General features: G+C 40.5%; 1 protein-coding gene across 1 annotated transcript; it reads left to right on the top strand.

Moving 5' to 3' along the window:
• Positions 1-2,794: 2,794 nt before the first annotated feature.
• Positions 2,795-11,356, top strand: LOC143301509 (uncharacterized). Its single transcript, XM_076615848.1, has 5 exons — positions 2,795-2,946; positions 4,032-4,183; positions 7,115-7,145; positions 9,490-9,723; positions 10,955-11,356. The coding sequence occupies exons 2-5, from the start codon at positions 4,037-4,039 to the stop codon at positions 11,032-11,034; spliced, it is 492 nt and encodes a 163-aa protein (XP_076471963.1). The 5' UTR covers positions 2,795-2,946; positions 4,032-4,036; the 3' UTR covers positions 11,035-11,356.
• Positions 11,357-15,050: the final 3,694 nt, after the last annotated feature.

Genomic DNA, 15,050 nt, shown 5'->3' with positions numbered 1-15,050 from the left:
TTGCCGTACTGCGTTCATTGCAGTGTACAGGCGTTATATTGCGGCGTTCAGTCGTCGATCGGATTGTCTCGGTCACCGGAGTCGTATAGTGTATTGTATCAGTAATATTTTTGTATCGACGGTCGCATCGTCAGTTTCTGTGTATAGTTGCTTTGTATCGCATCTTGTCGTGTCGTCAGTCAGTGTTGTGTGGTGTCATGTCGTGTGTCCGTGATGGGAGACTGAGGGCGCCGCCAAAGTGTAGCGTCACCTATTTCTGATATACATATATATATATATATATCTGTGTGTGTGTGTGTGTGTGTGTGTGTGTTTATTCATTTATTTGTTTGTTTGTTCATTTTTTATCTGCTCAGTGGAAGTAATTTTTTTTTCCAGTTTTACAGATCAAAATGATTTCTTTTTCAAAAGAATTCTACGTTGCCAGGGCCGACAACCCCTTTGTTGCCTGGCACCGGTAGAGGGGTTTTTCACCACCGCGTTTGTTGCTCGATCAATACAATACAATACAATACAATACAATACAATACAATGCAATGCAATACACTGATACAATACGACATAATACAATGCAATACAACGTAATACAATACAATCAGTACAATGAAACGCAATGCAATGCAATGCAATAGAATACAATACCGTGGCAATACAATACAATACAATACAAAACATCTTTATTCATCCATTTTGAAATCTGACTGAGGCTTTAGTTCATGTGGCTGCACTGAGATGGCCCGGAAATCAGTTTCGCCGGCCCATCAGTAGCTTACTGTCCAAACGGACTAGCACAACTCATCAATACAATACAATGCAATGCAATGCAATACACTGATACAATACGACATAATACAATGCAATACAACGTAATACAATACAATCAGTACAACAATGAAACGCAATGCAATGCAATACAATACAGTACAGTACCGTGGCAATACAATACAATACAATACAAAACATTTTTATTCATCCATTTTGAAATCTGACTGAGGCTTTAGTTCATGTGGCTGCACTGAGATGGCCCGGAAATCAGTTTCGCCGGCCCATCAGTAGCTTACTGTCCAAACGGACTAGCACAACTCATCAATGTTTCGTTGAAGGGGGCTTGGGGGGTGGGAGGAGTAGTAAAAAAAAAAAAATCACGGTCCGTATGATTCACTTATTCAGTGTAGTTATTGGACTCTCGAACACTGACTCGCTTAACTCACTCAGTACGGCCAGTCCTCTCTTCTCCTCTACACAGACCCCTCGGATGTCCAGTGGGTGTCCGTCTGAATGACCCAACCTTTAGCTTCCGTCGTCAGAATTGTGGTATTCTTTGTCAACATTCACCTCTTCAGTATAAGAGCTTTCCGCTTGCAATATTTTGATGATGGTAATTGGGGTGAAACGCTGTTAACGTCGTCTCTTTCGCCGTTCGTATGGAAAGAGTTAATTTGTCTAATCGTGCGCTTTACCGTGACCACTACGCAACGGCCGGCTCAATCCGGCTTCGTCATGGTAAACTTGACGCCCCCACTCAAATAAGAATACAATTAAATAAAATGAAACCAAAAAAAAAAAAAAAAAAGAAAGAAAGAAAACACAATAAGATCGATAATATCAGTTGCCTCAAGGTGTAATTTAAGTGCCCAGCCAGATTTTTTTTTTTTTTTTTTTTTTTGTTGTTGTTGTTGTTGTTTTTAGTTGTTGTTGTTGGGGGGTGGGGTTTTTTTTTGTTTTTTTTGGGGGGTGGGGGTGGGGGGCTGGGGGGGGGGTTCTAATAAGGTCAGTCTTTTTTTTTTCTTGTCTTTTTTTTTACCGTGGAGTGGGGTGAGGCTGGGAGACAAAAAGGCGTGATCTGTAAGACCGCATTGAAACAAAAACATTCCAATAGCCTACCCCCCCTCCTTTTTTCTTTTCCCCACAGGAGACATTTTGTCACTTTTTCTTTTAAAGTTCGGTTGTGTGTGTGTGTGTGTGTGTGTGTGTGTGTGTGTGTGTGTGTGTGTGTGTGTGTGTGTGTGTGTGTGTGTGTGTGTGTGTGTGTGTGTGTGTGTGTGTGTGTGTGTGTTGAAGGGGAGACATGAGTGACATACCCAAAACGATGATCACACTCACACTGCCCTGAGGGGTAAATACATTGCATTTCATATCTCACTTCAGTATCTCAGTCAAGTTGAAAACAAGTGTGTGTGTGTGTGTGTGTGTGTGTGTGTGTGTGTGTGTGTGTGTGTGTGTGTGTGAGCGCATGCGTGCGTGCCGCGAATATGTGTGTGTGTGTGTGTCAGTGTGTGTGTGCGTACCGTGTGCGGCAGTGTGTGTGTGTGTGTGTGTGTGTGTGTGTGCGTGTGTGAGTGCGTGTGTGTGTGTGTGAGTGTGTATGTGTGTGTGTATGTGTGCGCGCGCGTGCTGTGTGACTTTAGGTGGGGACAAGGATACTGAGGCAGTTTAGCGTGGAGGACACAAGAGAAATGGGGTGAATTTTCGGCGGCCGGAGACTGAGGAGGAGAAGGAGGAAGAGGAGGAGTCCTTTCAAGTGAAGTGATTCAGCATTAATTTGTTTTGGTTTCTTTCTTTCTCCTTCTTTTTCTTCAGTTCTTCTTCTATGGCCGTATTGTATGGAGCCTCACTCACAACCCCCCACCCTCCAAAACACACACCCATTAGTCGCCCTGACCCACTCACCGTGTTAAAAAGAATCGCCGAAGGCTAGTAACACAACACATATATATACATACATGTACGAGTATAAAAAAGGCCGAGGTAAGGTTGCAATCTGCACCAGCGGTAAACTCTTTGCTGACTGAAGTGTGCGCCAGCGTGCATTCAGTCACAAAAACATATAAATAAACCGAACAACAATAACGACAACAACAACACACAACAAAACTGAACCGCCCAGGTTTTCCCGCTGTCAGTAGTGGTGCAGACAGACTGAGGTTTTACGGTTCGTCAGTTGAGGTAAGAAACTTCAAGAAATTTGGTATTGCCTGTGAGTGCCTTGACAACGTCGTGCAATGAATGAGTCGCCTTCGGCTTGTTAGGCTTAGGAAAGTGGGGGTTTTAAACCTCTCAGAATCTGCGTATCTATAATTCTTCTCTTTTTTTTTTTGTATTGTATTATATTGTATTGCATTGCATTGCATTGTTTTGTATTGCATTGCATTGTATTGCTGGTATCGCACTGTATTGTACTGATTGTTTTGTATTGTATTGCATTGTATTGTATTATATTGTATTGTCTTGTATTGCATTGTATTAACTTCTTTGGTATTGTATTGTGCTGAGCTGTGCCGTGCTGTACTGTAATATATTGCACTGAGACACATATTGCGTGGTCACGTATAGTGTGGCTGTGTAAAGGGGGCGGGGGCGGGGGGCGTGGGGGGTGGGGAGGGGGTGGAGGTCGCTGGAGTTGGATGTCGTGGTCCGGGCACAATCACCACGGACTGACTGACAGTAATCATAATAATAATAATAATAATAATGGACATTTGTTGAGCGCTTTCCTCCCTTAAAGAGAGCTCAAAACGCTTTACAATAAACATCAAACACACACACACGCGCGCGCGCGCGTGCAATAACTCACAAAAGAAAGAAGAAGAAGAAGAAAAATAATGATTTCCGTAGCGCACAATAATATAAAACAGATTCAGAGACTACGCGTATTACATAATTACACACACACACACACACACACACACACACACACACACAGAGAGAACTAAACTAGAATTCTACTTATCCGCGGGGGGAGGGGGTGGTCGGGGTTGGGGGGTGGAGTGGGGGGGTTATGGGTGGACTGAAGTGGGTACTGGAACTGGGTGTAACGAGGGTATGAGGGGTGGGGAGGGAGGGGGGGGGAGGTCGGGAAGGGGAAAGTCAATCATGTACAATGGAAAACTTCAGAAGAAGATGAAGGAAAACACACACACACACACACACACACACACACACACACACACACACACACACACACACACACACACACACCAAACAAACAAACGAAAACCCAACAACTGCAGAATGCCATGAAAATTATCCAGGTAAGATGCGGCCGACGGCTATCTTTCTGGCAATGATGGTGGTGATGGTGACGATGGTTCTGCTGGTGCCAGAAACAGAGGCGGGAGGGAAGAAGAGATGGCTGTGGAAGTGGTTACGGAACCGAGGACCGGCCAAGAAAGTCAAACCCCAGGTAGGCTACAGTTATACCTGTTGAATCACACCTTTCCTGTTGCTTTATTGGATTCATTATAACCCCAGGTAGACTACAGTTATGGCTGTTGAATCACACCTTTCTTGTTGCTTTATTGGATTCATTATAACCCCAGGTAGGCTACAATCATACCTGTTGAATCATACCTTTTTTGTTGCTTTATTTTATTCCTTATGGCCCAGGTAGGCTACAGTTATACCTGTTGAATCATACCTTTCTTGTTGCTTTATTGGATTCCTTACATACCCAGGTAGGCTACAATTATACCTGTTGAATCATACCTTTCTTGTTGCTTTATTGGATTCCTTATAACCCCGGGTAGGTACAATTATGGCTGTTGAATTATACCTTTCAGTTCTTGTTGCTTTACTGGATTCCTTATAACCACAGGTAGGCTACAATCATACCTATTGAATTGTACTTTTCTTGTCGCTTTATTGGATTCCTTATGACCCCAGGTAGGCTACAATTATACCTGTTGAATCATACCTTTCAGTTCTTGTTGCTTTATTGGATTCCTTATAACCCCAGGAAGGCTACAATCATACCTGTTGAATTATACCTTTCTTGTTGCTTTACTGGATTCCTTAGAACCCAGGTAGGCTACAGTTATGGCTGTTGTCATACCTTTCTTGTTGCTTTATTGGATTCCTTATAACCCCAGGTGGGCTACAATCATACCTGTTGAATTATACCTTTCTTGTTGCTTTACTGGATTCCTTATGACCCCAGGTAGGCTACAGATATGGCTGTTGAATCATACCTTTCTTGTTGCTTTATTAGATTCCTTATAACCCCAGGTAGGCTACAGTTATGGCTGTTGAATCATACCTTTCTTGTTGCTTTATTGGATTCCTTACATACCCAGGTAGGCTACAATTATACCTATTGAATCATACCTTTCTTGTTGCTTTATTGGATTCCTTATAACCCCGGGTAGGTACAATTATGGCTGTTGAATCATACCTTTCTTGTTGCTTTATTGGATTCCTTACATACCCAGGTAGGCTACAATTATACCTGTTGAATTATACCTTTCTTGTTGCTTTATTGGATTCCTTATAACCCCGGGTAGCTACAATTATGACTGTTGAATTATACCTTTCAGTTCTTGTTGGTTTACTGGATTCCTTATAACCACAGGTAGGCTACAATCATACCTATTGAATTGTACTTTTCTTGTTGCTTTATTGGATTCCTTATAACCCCAGGAAGGCTACAATCATACCTGTTGAATTATACCTTTCTTGTTGCTTTACTGGATTCCTTAGAACCCAGGTAGGCTACAGTTATGGCTGTTGTCATACCTTTCTTGTTGCTTTATTGGATTCCTTATAACCCCAGGTGGGCTACAATCATACCTGTTGAATTATACCTTTCTTGTTGCTTTACTGGATTCCTTATGACCCCAGGTAGGCTACAGATATGGCTGTTGAATCATACCTTTCTTGTTGCTTTATTGGATTCCTTATAACTCCAGGTGGGTTACAATCATACCTGTTGAATTATACCTTTCTTGTTGCTTTACTGGATTCCTTATGACCCCAGGTAGGCTACAGATATGGCTGTTGAATCATACCTTTCTTGTTGCTTTATTGGATTCCTTATAACTCCAGGTGGGCTACAATCATACCTGTTGAATTATACATTTCTTGTTGCTTTACTGGATTCCTTACTTCCACAGGTAGGCGACAATTATACCTATTGAATTATACCTTTCTTGTTGCATTATTGGATTCCTTATAACCCTAGGTAAAATACAATTATACCTGTTGAATCATACCTTTCTTGTTGCTTTATTTGATTCCTTACATCCCCAGGTAGGCTACAGTTATGGCTGTTGAATCATACCTTTTAGTTCCTGTTGCTTCACTGCATTCCTTATGACCCTAAGTAGGCTACAATTATACCTGTTGAATTATACAATTCAGTTCTTGTTGCTTTATTGGATTCCTTATGACCCCCTGGTAGGCTACAATCATACCTGTTGAATCATACCTTTCTTGTTGTTTTATTGGATTCCTTTTGATTTTTATGTCACGAGTTTTAGTTTGCTAGCTCTCTCTCTCTCTCTCTCTCTCTGTGTAGTTTTTGTTTGTGGTGGCCGTGATGATCTTTTGATGTAGTGTACATTTGTTTTTGTTCTTATATTTTGGGGCGGGAGAGTCATTATTATGTATTGTACCTTGTTAGTTCATGTAAAGTGCAATTAAAGTATCTAGACTTGATCATGGAAATAACTGAAATGTAAGAACGAACAAACGAATGAATGAATGAATGAACGAATGAATGGCTGAATGAATAGAGTGAATGAAATCGGAAGGAATGAGTAAATGAAGCCACCATTTCTCAAATCCTTCACATACCTTTTTCTTTCTCTTTTTGATTATTAATTAATTAATGACAGCAAAGTGAGTGAATATATCACATTTCACTACACTGAATGCACCTACACCCTTCACTAAAACCGTACATCGTACAAACCTAACATGCATGTTTTGTTGTTGTTGTTGTTGTTACAATTCGCCTTCTTCTAAATCATTCAATTGATGTTTCCATAAACCAATATCAATATCAGTAGCTCAAGGACGCGTCAATGCATTCGGACAAATCCATATACGCTGCACCACATCTCCATATACGCTGCACTACATCTGCTAAGCAGATTCCTGACCAGCAGCGTAACCCAGCGCGCTTAGTCAAGCCTTTTATATAAACAACAACAACAACAGCTACTATTACTACTACTATTGCTGCTACTGTGCTACTTTTTTTTCTTTTTTCTTTCTTTTTTTTTCAAATCCGTAACTTGGTATATTCAATTAAACAGAATCTGGTTAGAGTAAATGAATGTCAAAACTGCTGCCAACAGCGGGGTACGCTACATATTTTTGGTTTTGGTTTTTCCAGGTAAACAAAGTGAAATATCAAGTGAGAAAAGGTAAGTATATTAGAGATACATCGCGCACAGCACATTACAATTATTTCCGTGTAGTCAGTCTTATCCGTCTATTAAATATATTTGCTGTTGTTGAATGGCCATTAGTGAAAACAAACATTCAAAATGTACGAACAAGGAACTAATTAGATTCAGTAGTATATGCATAAAGTGGATGGAATTACGGTTTGCTCATTATTAATTGATTACACATTTTCCACGTTTTTATTTCATTTCATTTCGTTACATTTTATTCATCTTATCTTATTCATTTTATAGATACCATTTTCTAGAAAAAGACTGAATGATCTGGGCCAGCCTGTATCACAACTATATATACCCCCACACTCCTCCATCCACCTCCCTCTCTCTCTCTGAAATCCGTTTCATTTGGATGTATATGTGTCAGTAGGGTAGCAGTATGTATCGTTCAAGTGGCTAGCTATTTCATTTTTGTTCCCACCCGAGAATTTTAGAGTGTGCGGGTTAATTGTTCGTATAGGCGAGACTGTGTATTTCATTCCTTACACTGAAATATTTCCACACTGTTACAGTTCCAATATTTTGTCACACACTTAAAATGTTGAAATATATATATCCACCATTTTACAGTTAATAACAATCTCTAGTCACACATCATTTTGAAATAATTCAAATCCACCCTGTTACAGATACAATCTCTGTCACACATCAATTTGAAATATTGCCACCTTGTTACAGTTGAAACCACTGCCACACATTTATTTGAAATCAGTATTTCCGCCACGTCTGTCACACATCCATTTGAAATAATTATATCTACCCTGTTACAGTTGAAACCACTGTAACGCATCACACATGTATTTGAAATATTTTGCAAACATCCCCGCCCTGTTACAGTTGAAACCACTGTCACAATCTGAAATATTTCCACCCTATTACGATTGCAACGTCTGTCAGTATGATTTGAAATATTTCCACCCTAATACTTATTTGAAACCCACCCTGTTACAGTTGCAATACCTTGTCACACATTCATTCTTAATCCACCCTGTTTTACAGTTGCAATATTTTGTCACACATCTATTCGTAACCCACCCTGTTACAGTCACAGTTTCTTGTCACACATCTAAAGATTCTATTCGTTATCCACCCTATTTTACAGTTGCAATATTTTGTCACACATCTCTTCGTAATCCACCCTGTTCAGTCACATTTTCTTGTCACACATCTAAAGATTCTATTCGTAATCCACCCTATTTTACAGTTGCAATATCTTGTCACACATCTCTTCGTAATCCACCCTGTTCAGTCACATTTTCTTGTACACATCTAAAGATTATATTCGTTATCCATCCTATTTTACAGTTGCAATATCTTGTCACACATCTCTTCGTAATCCACCCTGTTCAGTCACATTTTCTTGTCACACATCTAAAGATTCTATTCGTAATCCACCCTATTTTACAGTTGCAATATCTTGTCACACATCTCTTCGTAATCCACCCTGTTCAGTCACATTTTCTTGTCACACATCTAAAGATTCTATTCGTAATCCACCCTATTTTACAGTTGCAATATCTTGTCACACATCTACTCGAAATCCACCCTGTCACAGTGGCAGCCTCTTGTCACTCATCACCCCTTATTCCAGATCTACTTTCTGTCAATTTACCATTTACCATCCAGACAACTCCGTCCGTTCTTCAAATGACATGCGCACACTGTCTATTCCAAGTAGTCGCACATGAACGTTCCTTTTCTTTTGTTGCACCATAACAGTAGAATTCGCTACCCTCACAGTCGTCATACCCTAACATCCGCATTCAAAACAGCACACAAAACACATCTTTTCAAGTTGTATCTTTCTGAGTAGAGCTTTTCCATCTGTATAATTATGCTTGCTGTGATTTGGTCGTTGGGTGTGCTCTTGGAGTTGATTTGTGTGCATTTGTGATGATTTTTGGTGTGGTTCTGTGAGGCCTGGTTCCTGGTGCATGTTTTGACCAGTGTGAATGTGACATGTTTTTATCTTGCTGTGATGTGGGCCTACGTGATGTGAGACTGTGACATTGCCTGTGATGATTTACATATCTTTATGTCACTTAGTCTGAACTTGTTTGTAAATTTTAACCAGTGTGATGTGAGTCTGAAAAATGTCACTTTTAGCAAATGTAATGTGAGACTATCTATCGGATTTATCTATTTTATTTTATTTTCTGTACAGATTTTTGTCACTTAGTCTTAAATTTGTACATCCTATTGTAAAGCGCGGCGAGCCCCATTTGAGATGGGGGTACTGAGCTATAAAAGCCTGCATATTATTATTACTATTATTATCATCATTATTATTATTACACACCCGCAGCACGTTCGGTCAAAAGCAAAACCAACAGACGAATAACGCGCAGTATTGACGGGATGGCTATGCCACCACCACCACCACCGCCACCACCCGCAGTGATGCCAGCAGTACCAGACTTCTGGCAGCAATGGCGTGACACCTGTCTGACTGCTGACCAGAAGGCCATTGCTCGCTCGGTCTCACTCTCTTCTTCACGGCAAGCTTCTGTTCGTACCTATCCACACTCCGGCATCGAGGGTATTTAAGATTTTTTTTTTATCTACCTATCTATTTATCTGTGTGTGTGTGTGTGTGTGTGTGGTTGTGCTAGCGTTCTGAGGTGCAGTAGCATCTTCACAATAATATTTTATTATGTGATATTAGCTGGTGCACGATTGTCAGTGTCCTGATGTGGGCTTTGTTTTTTGTTGTTGTTGCTGTTTGTTCTTTTTTTTAAAATAATTTTATTTCGTGTGTGTGTGTCTGTGTGAGGGTTCAACCTTCATAATAATGTGGCATGGCTGGCGTCAATGCTGTCGTTCAGTTGCTAACGTGTACCGAGATGCGTATGCATTAGGAGGGGGTAGCCTTTAGTCCTAATTGTGCGTGCGTGCGAGTTTGTGTGTTATGTTGCGGGGGGTGGTTAATGTTGGCTGATTTTGTGTTTCAATGATATGCGTCTTTTGTGTGTGTGTTTTTTTGCTTCATAAACATGAATCAGTTTTATAATCGAAGTTATTGTGTCAAGTTGCACGTTTTGACGGAAGTTTATGTTCTAAATGTTAATGTGCTTTATATATATTTATTTATGTTTGTTTTGTGAGTGATGTTGCGCGTGCTCGAGCCAATAGACAAATTTCTGCGAATTTACAGACAAAAATTCTAGCTTATCGTTGGTGACGTAAAACTTGGGTAATGACTTAAAAAATCCGCTACGACAGACATGACAATACGTCATATTCTCCTGCTGAAGCCGTACTCATGCAGTGAGTGAGACGAGACCATAAACCCGAGGACACTTATGTAGCATACATTCAGCGCAGTAAAAGAACCCACGGCAGTTATAGGGTTGTCCCTGGCAATATTCTGTAGAAATTTCCATTCTTACAGGAAAACATACACTTGCGGGAAAAAGAAGAAGAAGAAGAAGAAGAAGAAGAAAACAACAACAAAAAAAACAACAAACAAACAGAACAAAATGGATGGTGCTCTAACTCCTTGTAGCGACGTGCTCTTTCTGGGGAGAGCAGCTCGATTTTCACACACTTATTTATCTGTCACTCTTTCTGGGCAGAGCAGCTCGATTTTCACACAGAGAAATCTGTCGCGCTTTCTGGGGAGAGCAGCTCGATTTTCAAACAGAGAAATCTGTTGTGACAATAACTGTCAAAAATACACCTTTAATTAACAAATCTTTCAAAGTCAAGTTAGGTATTACGTATTTTAAGACTCCCACACTTGGACAGACTATCATGCCTTCTGGTTTCAGACCTCCGCTGGATCTGCAGTCTGTTGGACAAAGAACGTCTAGAGGATTACCACCGCGGCCAAAAGAGCCTTATCTTGTGAAGAATCTGGACACAAAATACCAGTCAAAACGTAAGGCCTTCGCCTTTATAAACCTTGGCTGATACATCACATCTGCGTCTTTTGGCCGTGAAACGTGTAGACAGCTTGAACCAGCAATAATACAGGCATATCGAAAGGGAAAAGAGCAGGTAATTTGAGCATGTTGGTAACATGAGGACCCCATGAATTATTCCAGCCACCCAACAGCATGTGTCGTACTTAGACTGATGCTAAGAGCCGGACTGAGCTTCATAGTTCATGTGTCAGAAACTTACAGTCGAATCTTTGTCGGGAAAATAGAATAGAATAGAATATGTCTTTATTACCAAGTGTACCAGGGTCACAAGGAATATGGGGGGCGGGGGGGGTGGGGGTGGGGGGTAGTACATAACAAGGTACGAACATAAATCGAAAATCATACACAGATACAGTAGAAATTAGGATATAAGTGCATATCAATATAAAAACGTGTGCATACTCACACATGCACGCACTGCACACACACACTCTCTTTCTCTCTCTCACATACACGTTTGAACAGAAGCCGCATATTCAGTACATGTGGATGGGGCTGATGACTAGATCTTCAGGTAGATGGTTGTTGAGATATACTTTAAACCCATTTTTCATTACTTTCACCTTCTCTTATGTAAAATTAAATAAATAAAATATGAAAATTTAAAAAAAAGTTACATATTGTTTTAGACTGCCTTGAAAACATTCCGTTTTATTTATCTCTTGTTTAATAAGTTACTGAACAATAAATCTTTGATACCTGAAGTATTTCGTGTTCTTTACTTGATGAATTATTTTTTCATTTGTTTGTGTCGTAGTTCCAAGTTGAGGTGCTCAAATTTGCATCAGTCCCTATCTATGTATTCCACCTACTTCTTCGTGTATAGTATACACATTTGTTTGCGTGGAAATTCCAGTCTTCTCTTCTAACAAATGGTCAAGTGGCATTGTGGTCAAACTTTAAAAAACAAAAACAAAAAAAAACCCAAACAAACAAAAAACAAACAAACAAAAAACACACACAAAAAACAACAACACGTGATCATTGAAATATTTCCAAACACTTCTATGGGCACGTTTAGTGTGTGCGTGTTGGTATGTATGTGTGTGAGTGAGAAAGAGAGACAGAGACCGAGTGAGACAGAGGTGCGTACGTTCTTGTTCGGAAGTCGGTATGCACGTTTACAATATGTGACGGATATACACTTACTGGTGTGCGTATGCCAACAGCCCTTGACAGTATGCATCAGTAATTTAGATGTGCAATACACCACTTAACTGTGTTATACGCATAAATGAACGTAATGGAGATGTTTACTATAAAAGAAATAAAAATAAAATAATAAAATAAAAAAAAAGGGGGGGGGGGGGGAAGAAGAGAGAAGTGAATATACACTGTACACGACTTTCACTTTCAAAGTCCCTGGAACATTCCCAAACTTTTTCTTCTTTTTTGGCCGCCCCATCATATGCACCATTTTAGTGGCATGACCCCACCCCCCCTCCCCATACGGCCACACCCGGTTCGTCTGTCTCGGTCCCAGCGTCAACAGTCCGCAGAGAACTATCGATCGATGTTAGGTCGCCAGGAGGCCACACACCAGAGCAGACCCTGCACTACTGCCGAGTCACTTCCGTGGTGTTCAGTGGTGCCTGCTCTCATTCAAGGTACTAAGGACACCACCTACTGAGCCCTCTACTGACGACAATAACTGCTTAGTCGCGGAGCCAGACCGAGTGAGCGTCCCTCGCATTTCCAAACCTTTCTCATCTTTTTTTAAATTTATTTATCTTATAATTTATTTTGAACTATATATATATATATATATATATATATATATACATAACACCTATTGTCATTACTACAGAGGCATACCATCTGTAACCTTTTACTGGGTCTACAATTCTATTTATACCTTTACTCCTGCGTCGTACGTCTGTCACACCCATAATCGCAAACGAAAGCAATTCAGCACTGCTCCCCTTTCTGAGCATTGTGGATCAGCAAGATCCAAACTCGCAATAGTCTGTCCAGCAGTGCACCCCTGTCTGTACGTTGTGGATATGTTAGGCCCAAACTCGCAAACGTCACAGTGCTCTATCCGAAAATCATGTTCCTTTTGTGTGTGTGTGTGTGTGTGAGGGGAGGGGGAGGGGTTTGTGTGCGTAGGGGACCCTAAAGCTATAACATGACTGAGAACTACGAACGTGCTTGAGGTTTTCTAACAAGCGAGGTAAACACACTGCACGGGTTTTTTTTGTTGTTTTGTTTTGTTTTTTGCCACGTGTTCTGTTCCCTGTATAATCGATGATGATGCTTTGATTCGAAGGCTCGTTTGTAATGCACAGACTGACTGTTTTTGTCGTTGTTGTGTCCGTTCTAGGGGCACTTATTTTTCAGGACTGAAATGGTAAGAACAAACAAAACAACCCCCCAAAAAACCTCCGATACATCCTCTATCATGGATGGCACTGCAGACACGGATGTGTACCATGGCATGTGGGCCAGTATCTTTGTAGGATAAAAACAGTAGCTTCTTGTCTCACACACGACACAGACACACGCACGCACACACACACAACACTCCCTTCAAACAAATGCTCGCAAGCAAACAAATACAATGCGCGTGTATGCACACCATCCGTCCAGGCGGCACACATGCCAGAAACACACACACACGCAGACACACTTGAGTTACAGCGGAATACAGAAACAGAGACAGTGGTGTGTATTCCATAATATTTTAATCATAACACCAGAAAAACGTGCACACACAAATTTGATGGCGCATGTTCCAATGCAAATATTACACATTTTACTAACACTTAAAAGCACAGAAGCAAATGAAATGTGAATTATAGGGAACTTTTAGCATTATACATAATGCAGATCCATAATTATATTTAAGGCCTGTTGGCATCATGAGCATGAGAATCAAATCAAATTATGGTGCTTTGAGCCTCGCCAACCACTAAGGCCATCTCAAGGCTATCGCCACGTTAGCACCAACTTCAAGTCAAGGAATGATGCCGTAATGTTTGTCATATGAAATAAATATAATTACACATAAACACACAAACATAATTATCATTCAGTGACAAAACACTGAAGAAATAGCATAATATTTGCACAGACATATTGAACATGGTTATCATGGGCGGAAAGCTAAAGACATGACATCGATAGAGTCTGTTGTGGCAAGAAAAACAGCACTTCAGCCCTTCCGAGCCTGCGCTAGCCACTTGCAATATGTTTACAGGTATGTGTTACCTCTACCATGTTCCTGTTAGGACATAGAATATTTTAGCATGATGATAACTTAACATGATGCCAAGAATAATGTAGCTGCAAATAAATGTGTTGCTAGAAATTCAAATACTGCCTGTGACTGTGTTAACTAGTTAATATCTTGTTTCATATCGATGCGACTGAAAGTTTGAGGAGAATATTCGAACCTCTTTGCTGTTGCTTGCAATGTTAGTTAGTGATGAAATTCTTCTCGTCTCACTCTGTCTCCGGACTTGTCTTGGTACTGTGTGTCGTACCAGTCAATGAATTCATCTCGGGACCTACCATGTGGAAGTTAATGGAAGAACAAAGCTTCCTTCTTTAGAACAACCGAACTTTCACACTGTCATAGGGTATAATCCGCGAATTTCCTTTCGTGTAATATGATTTTGCTACTTTCTACTTGTTCTGTGGAACACAAATGAAATGAAATGATGGTGCTTGAAATGAAATGAAATTATGGTGCTTAGAACCTCGCCGACCACTAAGGCCATCTCTGTGGAACACAAGTAGACCTCGAGGCAGTTGATGGGCCTGACAATGCCTGCCAGGTGAGGATTTTCACATTTCAGGACTCTCGTCCTGCTCTGTGTGACCAATGAGGTGATCAGAGGGCAGACACTGTCAGAGGGAGACTGGAACATGCTAGAAACCTGCATGCTACTGATGTTGTTTACCACAAAGCATGTGATAGCAATTTTATAATCCTAAT

Source organism: Babylonia areolata, chromosome 27, assembly GCF_041734735.1.
Source record: "Babylonia areolata isolate BAREFJ2019XMU chromosome 27, ASM4173473v1, whole genome shotgun sequence".
In the NCBI taxonomy this organism is placed as follows: Eukaryota; Metazoa; Mollusca; class Gastropoda; order Neogastropoda; family Buccinidae; genus Babylonia; species Babylonia areolata.
Note: the sequence above shows the minus strand (reverse complement) of the source record. Positions and strands in the feature narration are given on the sequence as shown.